We start from the raw sequence: 14364 nt of genomic DNA, 5'->3' as shown, positions 1-14364 counted from the left end.
GCCAGTGGAAGAACTGCCCTCCATCCTCCTCCCGTACCTGCTAATGCTGGTTGTAAATGAAGATGTGCCATTGACTTTTTGGCAGCCTTCTAATGTGGTTTTTTTTAGGAAATGAGACAGATTTTCCTTGGACTTGCCTGTCTGACCTCACTCCCTCTCATCTTTCCAGGTATGAAACAACGTCGAGTGATGATTCCAGCTCAGATGATAGCTCTTCCACAGAGTCTGATGATGAGTGTGAGGTAAACGAGTCTGGTAATGAGGACACCAAGGAGACTTCCCCTGGATTCCTGAAAGAACAAGGAGTTCAGATTGATGGCGCTGAATCTGTCTCGGAAGAAGTGCTGTTGCAGGCTGAAGAGAACGAACCAGAGAAGGTGGAAATCAGAGAGAGGTGCCATTCATCTGCTTTTTCTTGTCTTGCCTTTCTTTAGTATTTTGGTATGGTTCTGCAGGGGATGCAATTAAGTTTACCTTCCATGGGGAAAAAAAAAAAAAAGAAAAGGTTTTTGATCCTTGTGCCAGGAAGCACAAAACTATTTTGGCATTTACAAGCAGCATGCATTCCCACCAGGGCCAAGAATAGCAGTTAATGTTCCTTGAAGCTACAGGTTTTTACATACCTGTTTTTATAAAAACACCATAAAAATCCCTGGTCAGGTGCACTGGGTGTAGGGCTCGAACCACATAGCAGGGTCCACCCTATAGCTATAATTCTGAGGGTGCATAACTTGAAGGGCACCCCACATTCTGACAGCCTCGCATAGCAAGGGGAAGTCTGCAATCAGAATAATCAAGTTGTCTTTTTTATTGGTTTCTCAGTGGGGCTGCAAACGGAGCATCAGAGTTTCACTGGAGTTAAGAAGCTGCTGCATTTGTATGGCCTGAATTATAAGGGCAATTTTGTAATCTAGGTGTCCATTGTGCATGTAAAAATCTAGAAAACTAGCACTTAACACAGGTATCTGTGCACTTACCCATGTAACTGCTAGCAGGGCACCTAAGTGCTATTCTGCAAATAACTGCTCAATTTATAGCACGTATTTTGCAAGGGGGATATAGACATGGGCAGGGCTCCCACTTGATGCACATAGCTTACAGAATACTATAAGTTACATGCATCCTGACTGCACAAAAGCACTCATACGTACGCTGGCTCTGTGACTAGAGTAAGTTCGGGCACCTAGATTTTAGTAACGTGAGTGCTAGTTATGCTAGCATCCTCCATCAGAACCTAGGTATCTAAGTTCTTTTATAGAATAGGATCCTACTGCACGTTATCAGAGTGCCTAAATGAAGGTTCTCAGTTACAGTATTGCCCCCAATTTGCACGGACCCATGAGAAGTGTGTACACTCCTTTTTCTGGGGATGGAGAACTTTCTAGCCATCTAGCAACTCCAGCTGCTCACAGACTAATTGTACACCTATAACCACTGTCACAAAATGCTTTGCCACCCACCTGGGGTTACCCCATGGCCACTTAGAGGGTCTTTGCCCAGCACAGCTCAGGTCCACGTGCACCTGCTGCTTGTGCTCTACACTAGCACCCTCCTCCCACTGTCTGAGTCACAAACGCTTCTGGATGAGTCTCCCACTCTGAAGTTATCCCCAGTGATTTCTAGGTTACTGGAGCCACACTCCCAGTGATTCCACAGTTCCCCGGAAAGCACTCACAGACCCAGCACACAAACCACCAGGATTCTTTATCAGTCCAGACAGGCAGAGGCAATAAACAATTATTTATTGTCTTAAAAATTGAACAATGATCAAAAACAATGCAATCAGCAAACAATAACAGTTAACTGAAATATGGATCAATTAGAAAACTAACTAAACATTTGCATACTTCCTACAAAGTACCTGGGGAGATCAGGACATATATAGCTGTTTGAAAAAAGAACAGAAAAGGTCCACATGCCTTCCACAGGGAGAGACAAAAAGCAAAGGTGGAAGTGGGACTGTACGAAATAACCAAGGCAAACCAGGGATAAAAGGCGTCCAAAAGTTTATTTGCCAGTGGTAAATCTGACCCAAAGAAAAGACCCAACGTGGGCCACGTTTCGGCTAAAGAGCCTTCCTCGGGTCAAATCCTTTCATGTTGTGTCTTTTCTTTGCATGGGTGCAGGGATGCGCAGACTCTCCTGGCTGTGTGTTTCTGACCTCGAACCAGTAGTTCAAGAGAGATTGGCGTGCCGAGGGGACAGTTTGTTTGGAGAGAAAGTGGTAGAGGTTGCTGACCTCATTAAGAAACATATGGACACCATCCACAGTCTGTTTCAGCATCCTCCATCTGTGTCTTCTTCAACAAGATTATTTTCCAGCAGGCCTAGGCGGCGACCCTATTGCTGTCAAAGGCGTAGGTTCCCGCTTCCCGCTTGCTTTGCTTAGGTAACTCAGGCCCAGTATCCCAGGCCTTGCCAGCGCCGTCCTCAGAAGTCCCAGCTGGCTCCCTAGTCAAAGCAGGACATGGGCTTTTGACTGGCTCCTGCAGAGCATAGCCGCTCAACGAGTATCTATCCCGGATGGCTTACCAGTCGGGGAGGCTCACTTTTTACCAACACAGTAACCTCCGACCAGTAGGTTATTCAAATAGTCCGTCTCGGGTACGCATTACCAAATTGCCCACCGAGAGTGTCTCTCATCAGCTCTCAGCACAATCAGGTACATGTAGAGAAGACCTCTGTGCTTCTTCAGGCCTAAGCGGTCAAACCCATGCCACTAGGGTAAGAAGGGAAGGGATTCTGTTCCAGATACTATCTTGTGATCAAAAAATGGGGGTATTCTGGCTCATCCTAGACCTAAGGGCGCTGAACAAATTTCTGATAAAGGAAAAAAACAGGATGATTTCCATGGGCACTTTTCTTCCTCTAATTCATGAAAACAATTGTCTGTGCTCTCTGGACTTAAAGTACACCTATACCCATATTTGATACTTCCATGTGACAGGAAATGTCTCTTTCTTGTGGGGAAACGCCACTTCCAGTATCGCGTTCTGCCATTTGACCTGGCATCTGCCCCCAGAAGTTTTACCAAGTGTCTGGCGATAGTAGCAGCATATCTACACAAACTGGTGATGTATGTGTTTCCCTACCTAGATGTTTGCCTGGTCAAGAGCACATCTCGGGAAGGAGCCATGGAGTCCATGTGCCTAACTATTCAGGTGCTAGAGCTACTGGGGTTTGTCATCAACTACCCCAAGCCCAAGCTGATTGGAATACATAGGAGCCCTACTTGAAACAGTGCAGGCTCGGGTCTTCCTTCCTTCTTTCCTATGGTGAGAGTGAATACCTTAGTAATGTTTGCCTTGTAGGTCCGCAGCAGCCAGTAGGTTTCAGCTTGGCAAATATTGAGATTGATGGGCCACATGGCCTCAACAGTGCATGTCACTCCCATTCCGCGTCTCCCATTGAGAGTGGCCCAGTGGACCTTAGCTTCCCAGTGGTCTCAGGCGACTGGGAACCTAACAGATGTCATTCGCATTCCCCTGGAGCCGGCTCATTCCCTTCTCTTGTGGACAATCAGTCCAATTTGACCCTGGGATTTCCATTTCAAATTTCACTGCCTCAAAAGATGTTGACAACAAATGTATCCAACCTGGGTTGAGGAGCTCATATAGATGTGCTTCACACTCCAGGCCAGTGGTCCACCCCACCCAGGAGGTTCAGTTCCACATCAATCTGCTTGAGCTTTGGGCCATTTGGAATGTGATAAAGGCTTTCAGAGATCTCCAGAACCAAATTGTTCTCATTCAAACAGACAATCAGGTTGTGATGTTCTATGTTGAGGGCATAGAACTCAAACCCCTGGGATTGCCGGAGGGTGTCTCCCTTGTTTTGCTGGTTTACGGAAAAGATTCCACTAAGAGATTTACTCTTCTAAGTGGAGGAGGTTTGCCATCTGGTGTGAGGGCAAGAGCTTAGATCCCTTCTCTTGCCCTACAAAAAAACTGCTTGATTACCTTCTACACCTCTCTGAGCCTTGTTTGAAAACCAACTCTGTAAGGGTTCATCTCCGTACAATTGGTGCTTATCACCATGTGGGAGGCGAGTCCATCTCTGTACAGCCTTTAGTTTCACTTCATGAGAGGTTTGTTGCTGAGAAAGTCCCCTATGAAACCTCCCATTGTGTCATGGGATCTCAACATAGTTCTCACCCAGCTGATGAAAGTTCCTTTTGAGCCTCTAAATTCCTGTTATCTGAAGTTTTTGACCTGGAAAGTTCCATATCATCAAGCTGATCAATCCATAGACTGGTGGGTTGTGTCCATCTACCAGCAGGTGGAGATAGAGAGCAAACTTTTGCCTCCCTATATGTGGTCATGTGCTGCCGGAAACTCCTCAGTATGTTCTCTATCTCAGCAGGTGGTGGTCACACACAGCAGCAGCTCTGGCTAGGCCTCCAAGCCTAATCCTTAGGTTTTGTTGAGGCCTGGGGTTGAGGGCTCTTTTGAGCAAGTGCAAACCTGGTGGTGCCAGGTCCCTCCTTTTCTCCCCCCTCCCGCTGGCTCCGTTTAAAAAAAAATATATATATTTTTAAACGTCTTTAAAGGCGTTTAATTCGACGTTTCTTTAAACGTTCATTGCAGCTACTCACTGGGACACCAGTTCGTTACAGCTCGGAGCGGCAAGCAGGTAATTTTACCTTTTTATAGCGGGCAGGGGGTCCCCGATTCTTCTCCTCGTGGCAATGGCGTCGGAGGGCGAGGGCGCAAAGGGTCGCTCCCCGGATCGCTGGAGCGCTTCTAGAGGGGATGCGGGGGTTTTACAACCTGATTCGCCCTTGATGGGTGATAGTTTAGTGACCGATGAATGTCCCGGTCGTTCCTCCGGCGTGGCGGTTTTTTTCCCGCCATAAACGCCCATCCCCCGCTCCTCGCCTCCGCCATCTTGGCCGGCCACGCGGCTCGGACGGCTTCTTCGGGGCCGCCCTTGAGGTTGGAGACATTAATGCCATGAACGCCCTTAATTTGGGCGACGGCACAAAAGCGGCTAAAGTTAAGCGCCGTTCTTCCCGCGCGGCTCCTTCACGGAGTTTCGCGCCGGACGCCATTTTGGATGCGCAGCATGTCTCTCCCCCGCTATTGCGAGCGCCGGTTGAGAGTGCGTCTAGGGCTGTTGCCCAGGCTGCGGAAGTGCACAGTCTGGGGGGTTTCTCCCCCGAGTTTGTTTTGCTGCTGCATCAGGCTTTCCTCATGCAAAACGCTGCCCCTGCTCCCTCTTCTGATAAAGAGGTTGAGGTTCCCAGAGGTAAACGCCCTCGGGTTGATTTTCCAGGCCTTGGAGGACTTTTGTCTCCTCCGATGTAGATGAGGGCAGCGTGTCTGAGGTCTCCCAACGATCCTTTGCGGATTCCTTGGAGGAGATAGATCCCCGCTCGGATGGAGCGGATGACCCCTCTGCAGCGCGGCTTTTTAGCCCAGAGGATTTGCCCAACCTGTTGTTACAGGCCATGGACACTTTGAAGATTCCTCTCCGGAGGACGTCTCTCCCTCAGCCCTGTTGGCTCTGCCATTATGCTGGGGACGAAGCGCCCGCCTAGAACCTTCCACGTGCATGATGCCATGCACACCTTAATTGCGGCTCAGGGATGTCCCGGAACCGAGCCTTAAAGTGGCTAGGGCTATGTCCCGCCTCTATCCTTTGGCTGTGAGTGAACGTGAGGCCTATCTGTGGCCTACCGTGGATTCTTTAATCACTGCGGTGGACTAAGAAAACGGCGTTGCCGGTGGAAGGTGGCACGGCCCTAAAGGACGCCCAAGACAGAAGATTGGAGGCGGCCTTAAGGTCGTCCTTTGAGGCAGCTGCTTTAAGTTTGCAGGCCTCAGTTTGCGGCTCCTATGTGGCCAGGGCGTGCCGGACTATGGTGCAGCGGGCTTCCCCCTCGGATCATTCCTTGAGGGCTGATTGGCCGGCCCTGGAATCGGGCTTAGCCTATTTGGCAGACTTGCTGTATGATATCTGGAGAGCCTCAGCTAAAGGCATGGCTCAGACAGTCTCTGCGCGGCGGTGGCTTTGGCTGAAACATTGGTCTGCTGACCACGCCTCTAAATCCCGCCTGGCTAGATTGCCTTTTAAAGGCAAGCTGTTCTTTGGGGTCGAGCTGGACGAAATCGTGACCGATCTCGGCACGTCTAAGGGCAAGAAATTACCAGAGGTCAGGGCTCGGGTTAGTACTCGTCCCGATACCTCCAGAGGACGGTTGCAGGAAGCCCATCGGTACCGCCCGGGCAAGTCGGGTTCCTCTGCCCCCTCTTCCTTCAAGAGGAATTTCTCCCCCAAGCAGCATTCCTTTCGCAGAGACCGCCGTCCCGGAGGTGCTCCCTCCGGTCCTCCCCCAGGGTCTCGTACCCAATGACGGGGCCTTGGTCCACGCCCCAGTGCAGATTGGAGGACGGCTGTCCTCGTTTCTGGGCGAGTGGACCACTATAACTTCAGACGCGTGGGTGCTGGAAGTCATCAGAGACGGCTACAAGCTAGAGTTCTGCCATCCCTTAAGAGACGGGTTTGTACTCTCTCCCTGCAAGTCTCCGGTCAAGCTGTGGTAGTGCAGCAGACCTTGGACAACCTGATCCGCCTGGGTGCGGTCGTTCCGGTGCCAAAAAATCAGACTGGCAAGGGACGTTACTCCATTTACTTTGTGGTTCCAAAGAAAGGAGGTTCTGTCCGGCCTATCCTCGACCTCAAAGGGGTCAATCGGGCCTGGAAAGTGAGGCACTTTCGCATGGAGACTCTCCGCTCTGTTATAGCGGCAGTGAAGGCAGGAGAGTTCTTGGCTTCCTTGGACATCAGGGAAGCGTACCTGCATATTCCCATCTGGCCTCCTCTCCAACGCTTTCTGCGTTTTACAGTCCTGAGACGACACTTCCAGTTCAGAGCCCTCCCTTTCGGGTTGGCTACTGCTCCGCGGACCTTTTCCAAAGTAATGGGGGTCATAGCGGCCTTCCTGCTAAAGGAAGGAGTACAAGTCCATCCTTATCTGGACGACTGGTTGATCCGAGCCCCCTCTTATGCAGAGTGCGGCAAAGCTATGGACCGGGGTAGTTGCTCTTTTGAGCTCCCTGGGATGGATCATCAACTGGAAGAAGAGCCAGCTGCGCCCAACTCAGTCCCTGGTGTATCTGGGAGTTCGATTCGACACCCAAGTGGGCAGAGTGTTCCTGCCAGACAATCGGATTGTCAAGCTTCAGGCTCAGGTGGGCTAGTTCCTAGTAGCCTCTCCTATTCGGGCTTGGGACTATGTGCAGCTGTTGGGCTCTATGACGGCCACGATGGAAGTAGTGCCCTGGGCCAGGGCTCATATGAGACCACTACAGCTATCTCTGCTGCTGCGCTGGACTCCGATGTCGGAGGACTATGCTGTGCGCCTTCCCGTGGACCCAGCAGTGCGCAAGGCGCTGAGCTGGTGGACGCAGACAGACAAGTTGTCTGCAGGATTGCCTCTGGTGACCCCGGAGTGGATTGTCGTCACGACAGACGCCTCTTTGATGGGCTGGGGAGCCCACTGCTTGGGAAGGACAGCGCAGGGGCTCTAGTCTCCTGCAGAGGCAAGTGGTCTATCAACCTCCTGGAACTCAGAGCCATTCGGTTGGTGTTATTGGAGTTCATCCCGGTACTGGTGTTGAAGCCTGTACGGGTCCTGTCGGACAATGCCACGGCTGTGGCCTATATCAACCGCCAGGGAGGTACCAAGAGCGCCCCTCTAGCCAAGAAGGCTATGAGTCTTTGCCAGTGGGCGGAAGCGAACCTGGAGCAGCTTTCAGCGGCCCACATTGCCGGGAGTCATGAATGTCAAGGCGGACTTTCTCAGTCGCCATACCCTTGGAGCCCGGAGAGGTGGCAACTATCTGCTCATGCGTTCTTGGACATCACGAAGCGCTGGGGCCAGCCGAGCCTAGATCTGATGGCGTCATCGGCCAATGGCCAAGTGCCGCGCTTTTTCAGCAGAGGACGGGACCCTCGATCCCTGGGAGTAGATGCTCTTCTCCAACAGTGGCCGACACAAGAGCTCCTCTATGTGTTCCCGCCCTGGCCCATGTTGGGCAGGGTGCTAGACCGGGTGGCAAAGCATCCCGGCAGGGTAATCCTGGTGGGTCCAGATTGGCCCAGACGTCCCTGGTATGCGGACTTGTTCAGGCTCTCAGTCGACGATCCTCTGCGGCTGTCAGTGGAGCAGGGCCTGTTACATCAGGGTCCCGTGGTGATGGAGGATCCCTCTCCCTTTGGTCTTACGGCCTGGCTATTGAGCGGCAGCGTCTGAGGAAGAAGGGCTTCGCAGACAAGGTCATCGCCACTATGCTGAGAGCGAGGAAGCGCTCTACTTCTACTGCTTACGCCAGGGTTTGGCGTATCTTTGCAGCATGGTGTGAAGCAGGCTCACTTTCTCCCTTCACTGCTCCAATTTCTTCAGTGTTGGCGTTCCTGCAAGAAGGTCTGGAGAAAGGCCTGTCGCTCAGTTCCCTTAAAGTCCAGGTAGCGGCTCTGGCTTGCTTCAGGGGCCGCCTGAAGGGTGCTTCCCTGGCTTCGCAGCCAGATGTGGTGCGCTTTCTCAAGGGAGTTAATCACCTGCGCCCTCCTCTGCACTCAGTGGTGCCTGCGTGGAATCTCAACCTGGTGCTAAGAGCATTGCAGAAGCCGCCTTGTGTTTCTGGTGACAGTTACTTCAGCTTGCAGTCCGTGAGCTCCAGGCTCTGGTAGCTTAACCACCATATACTGAGTTTCATCACAACAAAGTAGTCCTCCACATGCACCCTAAGTTCCTTTCTGAGGTAGTGTTTTTCCATCTTAACCAGCCAGTTGTTCTACCAGCATTTTTCCAAAACCATGTGCCCATCCTGGAGAAGTGTACTACATACTTTAGACTGTAAGCGAGCCCTTAGCCTTCTCATTGAAACAGACTCAAGCCCATTAGACAGTCCACCCAGCTTTTTGTTTCTTTTGACCCCAACAGAATGGGAGTGGCCATTGGCAAACGCACACTTTCAAGTTGGATAGCAGATTGCACCTCCTTTGCTTATGCCCAGTCTGGACTGACTCTTGAGGATCATGTCACAGCTCACAATGTCAGAGCCATGGCTGTGTCGGTAGCCCACTTCATATCAGTCTCCATAGAGGAGATTTGCAAGGCTGCAACGTGGCTTCAGTCCGCATATTCACATCCGACTACTATGTTGATCAGGATACCCAACGCAACAGTTGATTTGGACAGGCAGCTCTGCAGAATTTCTTTGGTGTCTAGAATCCAACTCCACCCTCCTAGGCCATTTTTTATACTGTTCCAGGCTGCACTATACATCTAGTATATATATAGTTTCAGGTTGATTGAAGTTTTGTTCTCTCTGTTTTAAGACTCAATTATCCTAGCTTTCTTGTTTTCAGTGGGCGTCATATCTAGGGATTCCCAGATGTGAGAATAAGAAGGCCTGCTTTTCCTCAGAGAAAGCCAAGCTACTTACCTTTAGCAGGTGTTCTCTGAGGACAGTAGGCCAATTATTCTCACATACCCTCCCACTTCCCCTGAGAGTTGAATTTAGTTATATGCTATCTCCTTTTTGCTTTTTCACCTGCCTGGAGGACCCATGCTTGTGCGTCAGGTGGGAAGGCACCAGCGCATGTGCAGTGGAACACTGCTAGAAACTTCTACTATGTTTGCTAGTCCACATCCGCACCTGGCTCCGGCGGATGACATCACTCAGGTGTGAGAATAATTGGCCTGCAGTACTCAGGAAAACACCTGCTTTGTTGATTTGGCACTGATCTCATATTTGTGTATGGTTTGTTCTGCGTATAGGCATGATTTTTGTGTTCAGTGTTGCTGCTTCTTACCTGAAGCATTTTTGTTTTCTTTACACAGATACGAATTGAGCGAAAAGATGCTGTCTGCATGCAGTATCCTTAAAGACAACATAGACGATCCTAAGTCTCTGTCCAGCAAAGATGTGGTACGTCTAACTCTTAGCAAAATTGCACAGGGTGAGGGGATGGAGTAAGTTGTTTTTCTTCTGACTGATTTTCTGACTCTGCTGTTCCCTGGTACTTTAGACTTTCCATCTCAGTCAGATCCCACCTTTCCTGAGTCAACAGTGTCGGAGCCTTCACTTCCACCTGCCTTGAGGGGTTTTCACTGTTTTCCCACCCTTACCACCATAATATCCCCAGCTCTAAGTGGCTTAAGAAAAAGAAGCCAACCTGAAGAAAATTTACACAAATTTTCTGTATGGCACTGTGCATTACTGCCACTGTGTGATGTGTGTTTTCTCTAATTTTAAAATTTGACCCCTACAGAAAAAAGGAGCATTGTTTGAGAAAACAAGGACCACAGCATGAATAACAGCCTTACGTTTTTGTAGGATTTGGATTCAGATTTCTATATGTTTGAGGCTTGGCTTGAATTTTCTAATATATTGTTGCAACCAAATTCAAGTTGGCAAATTTCTTCATTGACCTGTGTTCTACTTAATGACAGTATCCAACCATGTTAAACATATGTAGTCACTCCCGCCCCCATTCAGCCCGCATGTTTAAACCATAGTCCTGCAGGTTTATATGAGAGTCCACACTCTATCTAACATGACTGGTAGGGGTTGAGATGATGTTCTTTAAGGCAGGAAAGGGAAGATAGCTGCCACCTTCACAGTGCAGTAGTTAATTACATAGTCAACAATGGCAGAGAAAGACAAATATGACCCATTGATGTTGCCCATGAAGGTTATTGGGGTTGTGCCTGTAGCACTGTGCAGGTTACTTTCTCCATCCTTGTGGTGTTGTGGTTGTTCCAGCCACTTGTTTACATCCTTTGCCTTTAGGAATCCACTTTGTATATCCAACACTTTTGAATTCCTGAACATTGTCTGCCTTTTGTGCTATAAATAAATGAAGGCACCATAACTAGCCCTATCAGTAAGTGCCCTGTTATAGAATTACCCTCTTTGAAGACAGTTCTGTAAAGAGGAAAAATTTCTCTTCTTACCCTTTAGAGATATCACTCACAAAGATGTTGAATAGAATTGGTCCCAAGACTGACTCTTGAGCATTTCACTGCTCATGTTTCTTTCTTTCAGATGAATGCCATTACTACTACTCTCACTGTCAACTGTCAGTCCACCAACTTGTTCTCCAGTTAATTCCCAGTTTGTTTATAAGTCTTTTATGGGGAATCATATCAAAGGTTTTGCTGAAGTCCAAGTGTACCACATCCAATGTATGTCCTTAATCTAGTTCTTTGGTCACCTAGTGAAAGAAATCGATCAGATTTGCTTGGCGCAATCTTCCTCTGGTAAAAACCATAGTACTTTGGACCATTAAACCCACTGAACTATAAAAAAAATTTACTATCCTTTCCTTCAGCAGCATCTCCATTAATTTAACCACCACTGATGTGAGGTTTACTGGCCCATAGATTACCACTTCTGGGAAGATCCCTGGGAAGAGGGATCAATCTGCCTTTGTCCAATCACGTGGTGCCTCTTCTGTCTCCAGAAATCTGTTAAACATCTGTCAAGGGACCCATCAGAACTTCTCTGAGCTCCCTTAGTATCCTGGGTTGTATTCATCCAGTTCCATGGCTTTATCCACTTTCAAGCCGTGAAAGTTCTCCACAAACATCCTTTTCTGTGAATGGTGGAGTATCTATTTCATTTTGATATGTACTTTTCCTAGTTATCTGTAGCTACTCTCACAAGAGACTTTTTTCCAGATCTGACATGGATCCCCACAGCCAAGTGGTATGGTGATCAGGAGTTTAAATGAGGAGGCGGAATTTGAGGTTCTGTTATCTATTACAGCAATAGAAAATCATGCAGGAAATCACAGAAGCCAGAAATAATGTCCCTTTCTCTCTCCTTCCCCCTCCCCCCCCCCCCCCCACCATCTTTTTTGTCTTTTTTTTTTTTTTAACATGCAAGGGGGTTAAATTTATAAAGTTCTTGCCAACATTTTATGTGTTTTTCTTTATTTGTTTTTGTTGGGGGGGGGGGGGGATTTATTTATTTGTTAGGATTTACTTACCACCTTTTTGAAGAAATTCACCCAAGGCGGTACACAGCAAGAATAAGCTGCTGGACATAAGTAATAGACAATTGCATCAGTAAGAATGTTCATAAAGGTACACATTATGGCATGGTATGCTACATACAACATCAATGCAAAATATCTTAATAGATAGCAAAGGATGTAAGCAGAGATGGAGCATATAGGCTGATAGAGTAGCAGGAGTTAAATAGAAATAAGGGTATCTAACTTAAGGAAAAATTGCACAAGACATCAAAAAAGGTGCAGGAAAATTATCCAAGCTAGTGCAGCAGTAGAAAAGCAAATCTTGCTACAGTATGTGCAGCTGGTATTAGGCCTTGTGTATGTGACTAGCTATTTAGTTCCTTCTCCCATTAAAGCCTTGGAAGAAGAGCCAAATTTTTGCCTTCTTCCTGAAGTAGAGATAGTCTTGTTTTAAATAAAGCCTTTCTTGGGGGGGGGAGGGTATGTTCTAGAGTCTAAGGGCTACTCTGGAAAGACTCATTGGCAGGTGTCACATCATGTGATTTTCCTTGGGGAGGAAACAAAAGGATGGTGGGAATGACCACAAAGTTGGACCAGGATGGCTGTGATGAATCCTTTATTGAATGAACCAAGCACTGGGCCCAACACAGGCTGTGTTTCGGCTACAAAACCAAGTCCTCAAAAATAAACATAATATGTTTAAAAAAAAAACAAAGAAAAAAATCATACAGTAGTTAAAAAAATTACGAAATGAATATCATTCTCAACTAGAACTAACAGAAACTCCTATAAAATAAAAAGTATAAATAGTGTTCATAAATTCAGGTACAGTAGGTATTTCTGTGTTCCAAGAGGGCTCACATATTTGTACAGAAATATGTGGGAATTACATCTGGGTCCCATTGTTCAAAATCCACTGCACTAACCACTAGTTTGCTCCTTACACTTGCTTGCTGCTCTATTAGGAATGGCCATAATACCAGAAGCTGTTATAGAGCTTGGTATCCACTGTCACTTTCACGTATTAGGGTGGATTGGAGGAGGTCAGTAACCACTGGGAGATTAAGGAGGGGTTATACCTTCATCCCTCCAGTGGTCAGCTGCTCAATTAGGGTACCTTTTTCTACCCTGGACATGATTGAAGCAGGTCTAGATGTAAATAAAAATCATTCTTTTTTTTTGCCTTGGACGTTTCTTCCTATTCTATTATCACTGAGAGACGTCCTATTTTTGGTCCCGCCCAAAATACACCTCCAACATATTTCCCCATGCTATTTGGGTGAACTGCAGTGTAAAACGTCCAAATTCTGCCTTTTGAACATTGCAACATAGACTTTTTTTTGGCCATTTTAAGACATCAAAATCAAGTATGTGACCCTTCTTGTGGGTTGGAGAATTTATCACTTATTTGAATCCTAGTGCTGTCATCATATTCAGGAATATAGTGTGATAAAGTCACCTCCAGGATAGTTGGGTTAAGGCAGTTTCAGTCTGAAATACAAATCCCAGAAGGCATTGCAGGCAAGGAGCCAGAGGGGGAGATGAAGAACCCGGACTGGACTCCTAGCTGCAATCAGGGAAGACATGGGGGTAAGCTGGTAGGTTGTGTAGAGTGGCTGCCACTAGGCAGAAAGAGAGTTAGGAAACCCTGTGTGCAGGAGCTCATCATTGGTCTCATTAGTCTAATGCTTAAATCAGCTGGTTTGGGGTGTGAGGAAACTAATGGAAGGAGAATGATTGGTTGTGGTAGCTGAAGCCAGGGATTGATTAGGCAGGTGGGAAGGAGTCCCAGCAGTGGAGTTCAGTTCAGTGGAGTTCAGTTCAAGAGGGAGAAGCAGAAGGAGAGAAGGAGTTGCAGGCTGAAAACCCTTGGGCAGGGAGGTCCCTAAAGTATTTGCAGGCTGAGAATCCTTGGGCAGGGAGGTCCCTAAAGTACTGAAGCAAGCTGAGATTCCTTGGGTGAGAGGAAGTCCCAAAAGTATTGAATTCACTGTGAAGCTGATGCAGGGGAAAACCCTTGGGTAGAAGGAGTCCCTAAAATATTGAACTCTCCTGAAGGTAAAGAAGATAGAAGGTAGAAAATGCTGCTTGGTGACTGAACTGTGATGATGAACTGAAAGAACTGTTTGTCTTGGGAATTGAATTACTGTTTATTGTGCACTGGATAAAGAGCCCAGATTGGAGCCTGTAAGCCTGTATTGACTGTTGGAACTGTGTATTAGAAACCTGCATGGAATAAAAGTCCTTAAGTTTGAAGTTACTGGTGGACATCTATTTCTTCATTGTGCCGGGAGCCTGTGGCTGGAGGAGATTGTTCTATCCTTGGCTGCACAAGAGAGGTACCTGGTTACAATAGCTATGGTGGGATTTTGA

General features: G+C 47.8%; 1 protein-coding gene across 3 annotated transcripts in view; it reads left to right on the top strand.

Annotated features, from left to right (window-relative positions):
• KANK1 (KN motif and ankyrin repeat domains 1) overlaps nucleotides 1–14364 on the top strand; it is a 305894-nt gene that overhangs the window by 260184 nt on the left and 31346 nt on the right. For all 3 annotated transcript variants that reach the window (XM_030193831.1, XM_030193830.1, XM_030193832.1), the window contains exons 5-6: nucleotides 170–394; nucleotides 9851–9938. In XM_030193831.1, the coding sequence (XP_030049691.1) occupies nucleotides 170–394; nucleotides 9851–9938 (313 nt within the window). The remainder of the gene's footprint in view (nucleotides 1–169; nucleotides 395–9850; nucleotides 9939–14364) is intronic.

This window comes from Microcaecilia unicolor, chromosome 2 (assembly GCF_901765095.1).
Source record: "Microcaecilia unicolor chromosome 2, aMicUni1.1, whole genome shotgun sequence".
Lineage (NCBI taxonomy): Eukaryota > Metazoa > Chordata > Amphibia > Gymnophiona > Siphonopidae > Microcaecilia > Microcaecilia unicolor.
Note: the sequence above shows the minus strand (reverse complement) of the source record. Positions and strands in the feature narration are given on the sequence as shown.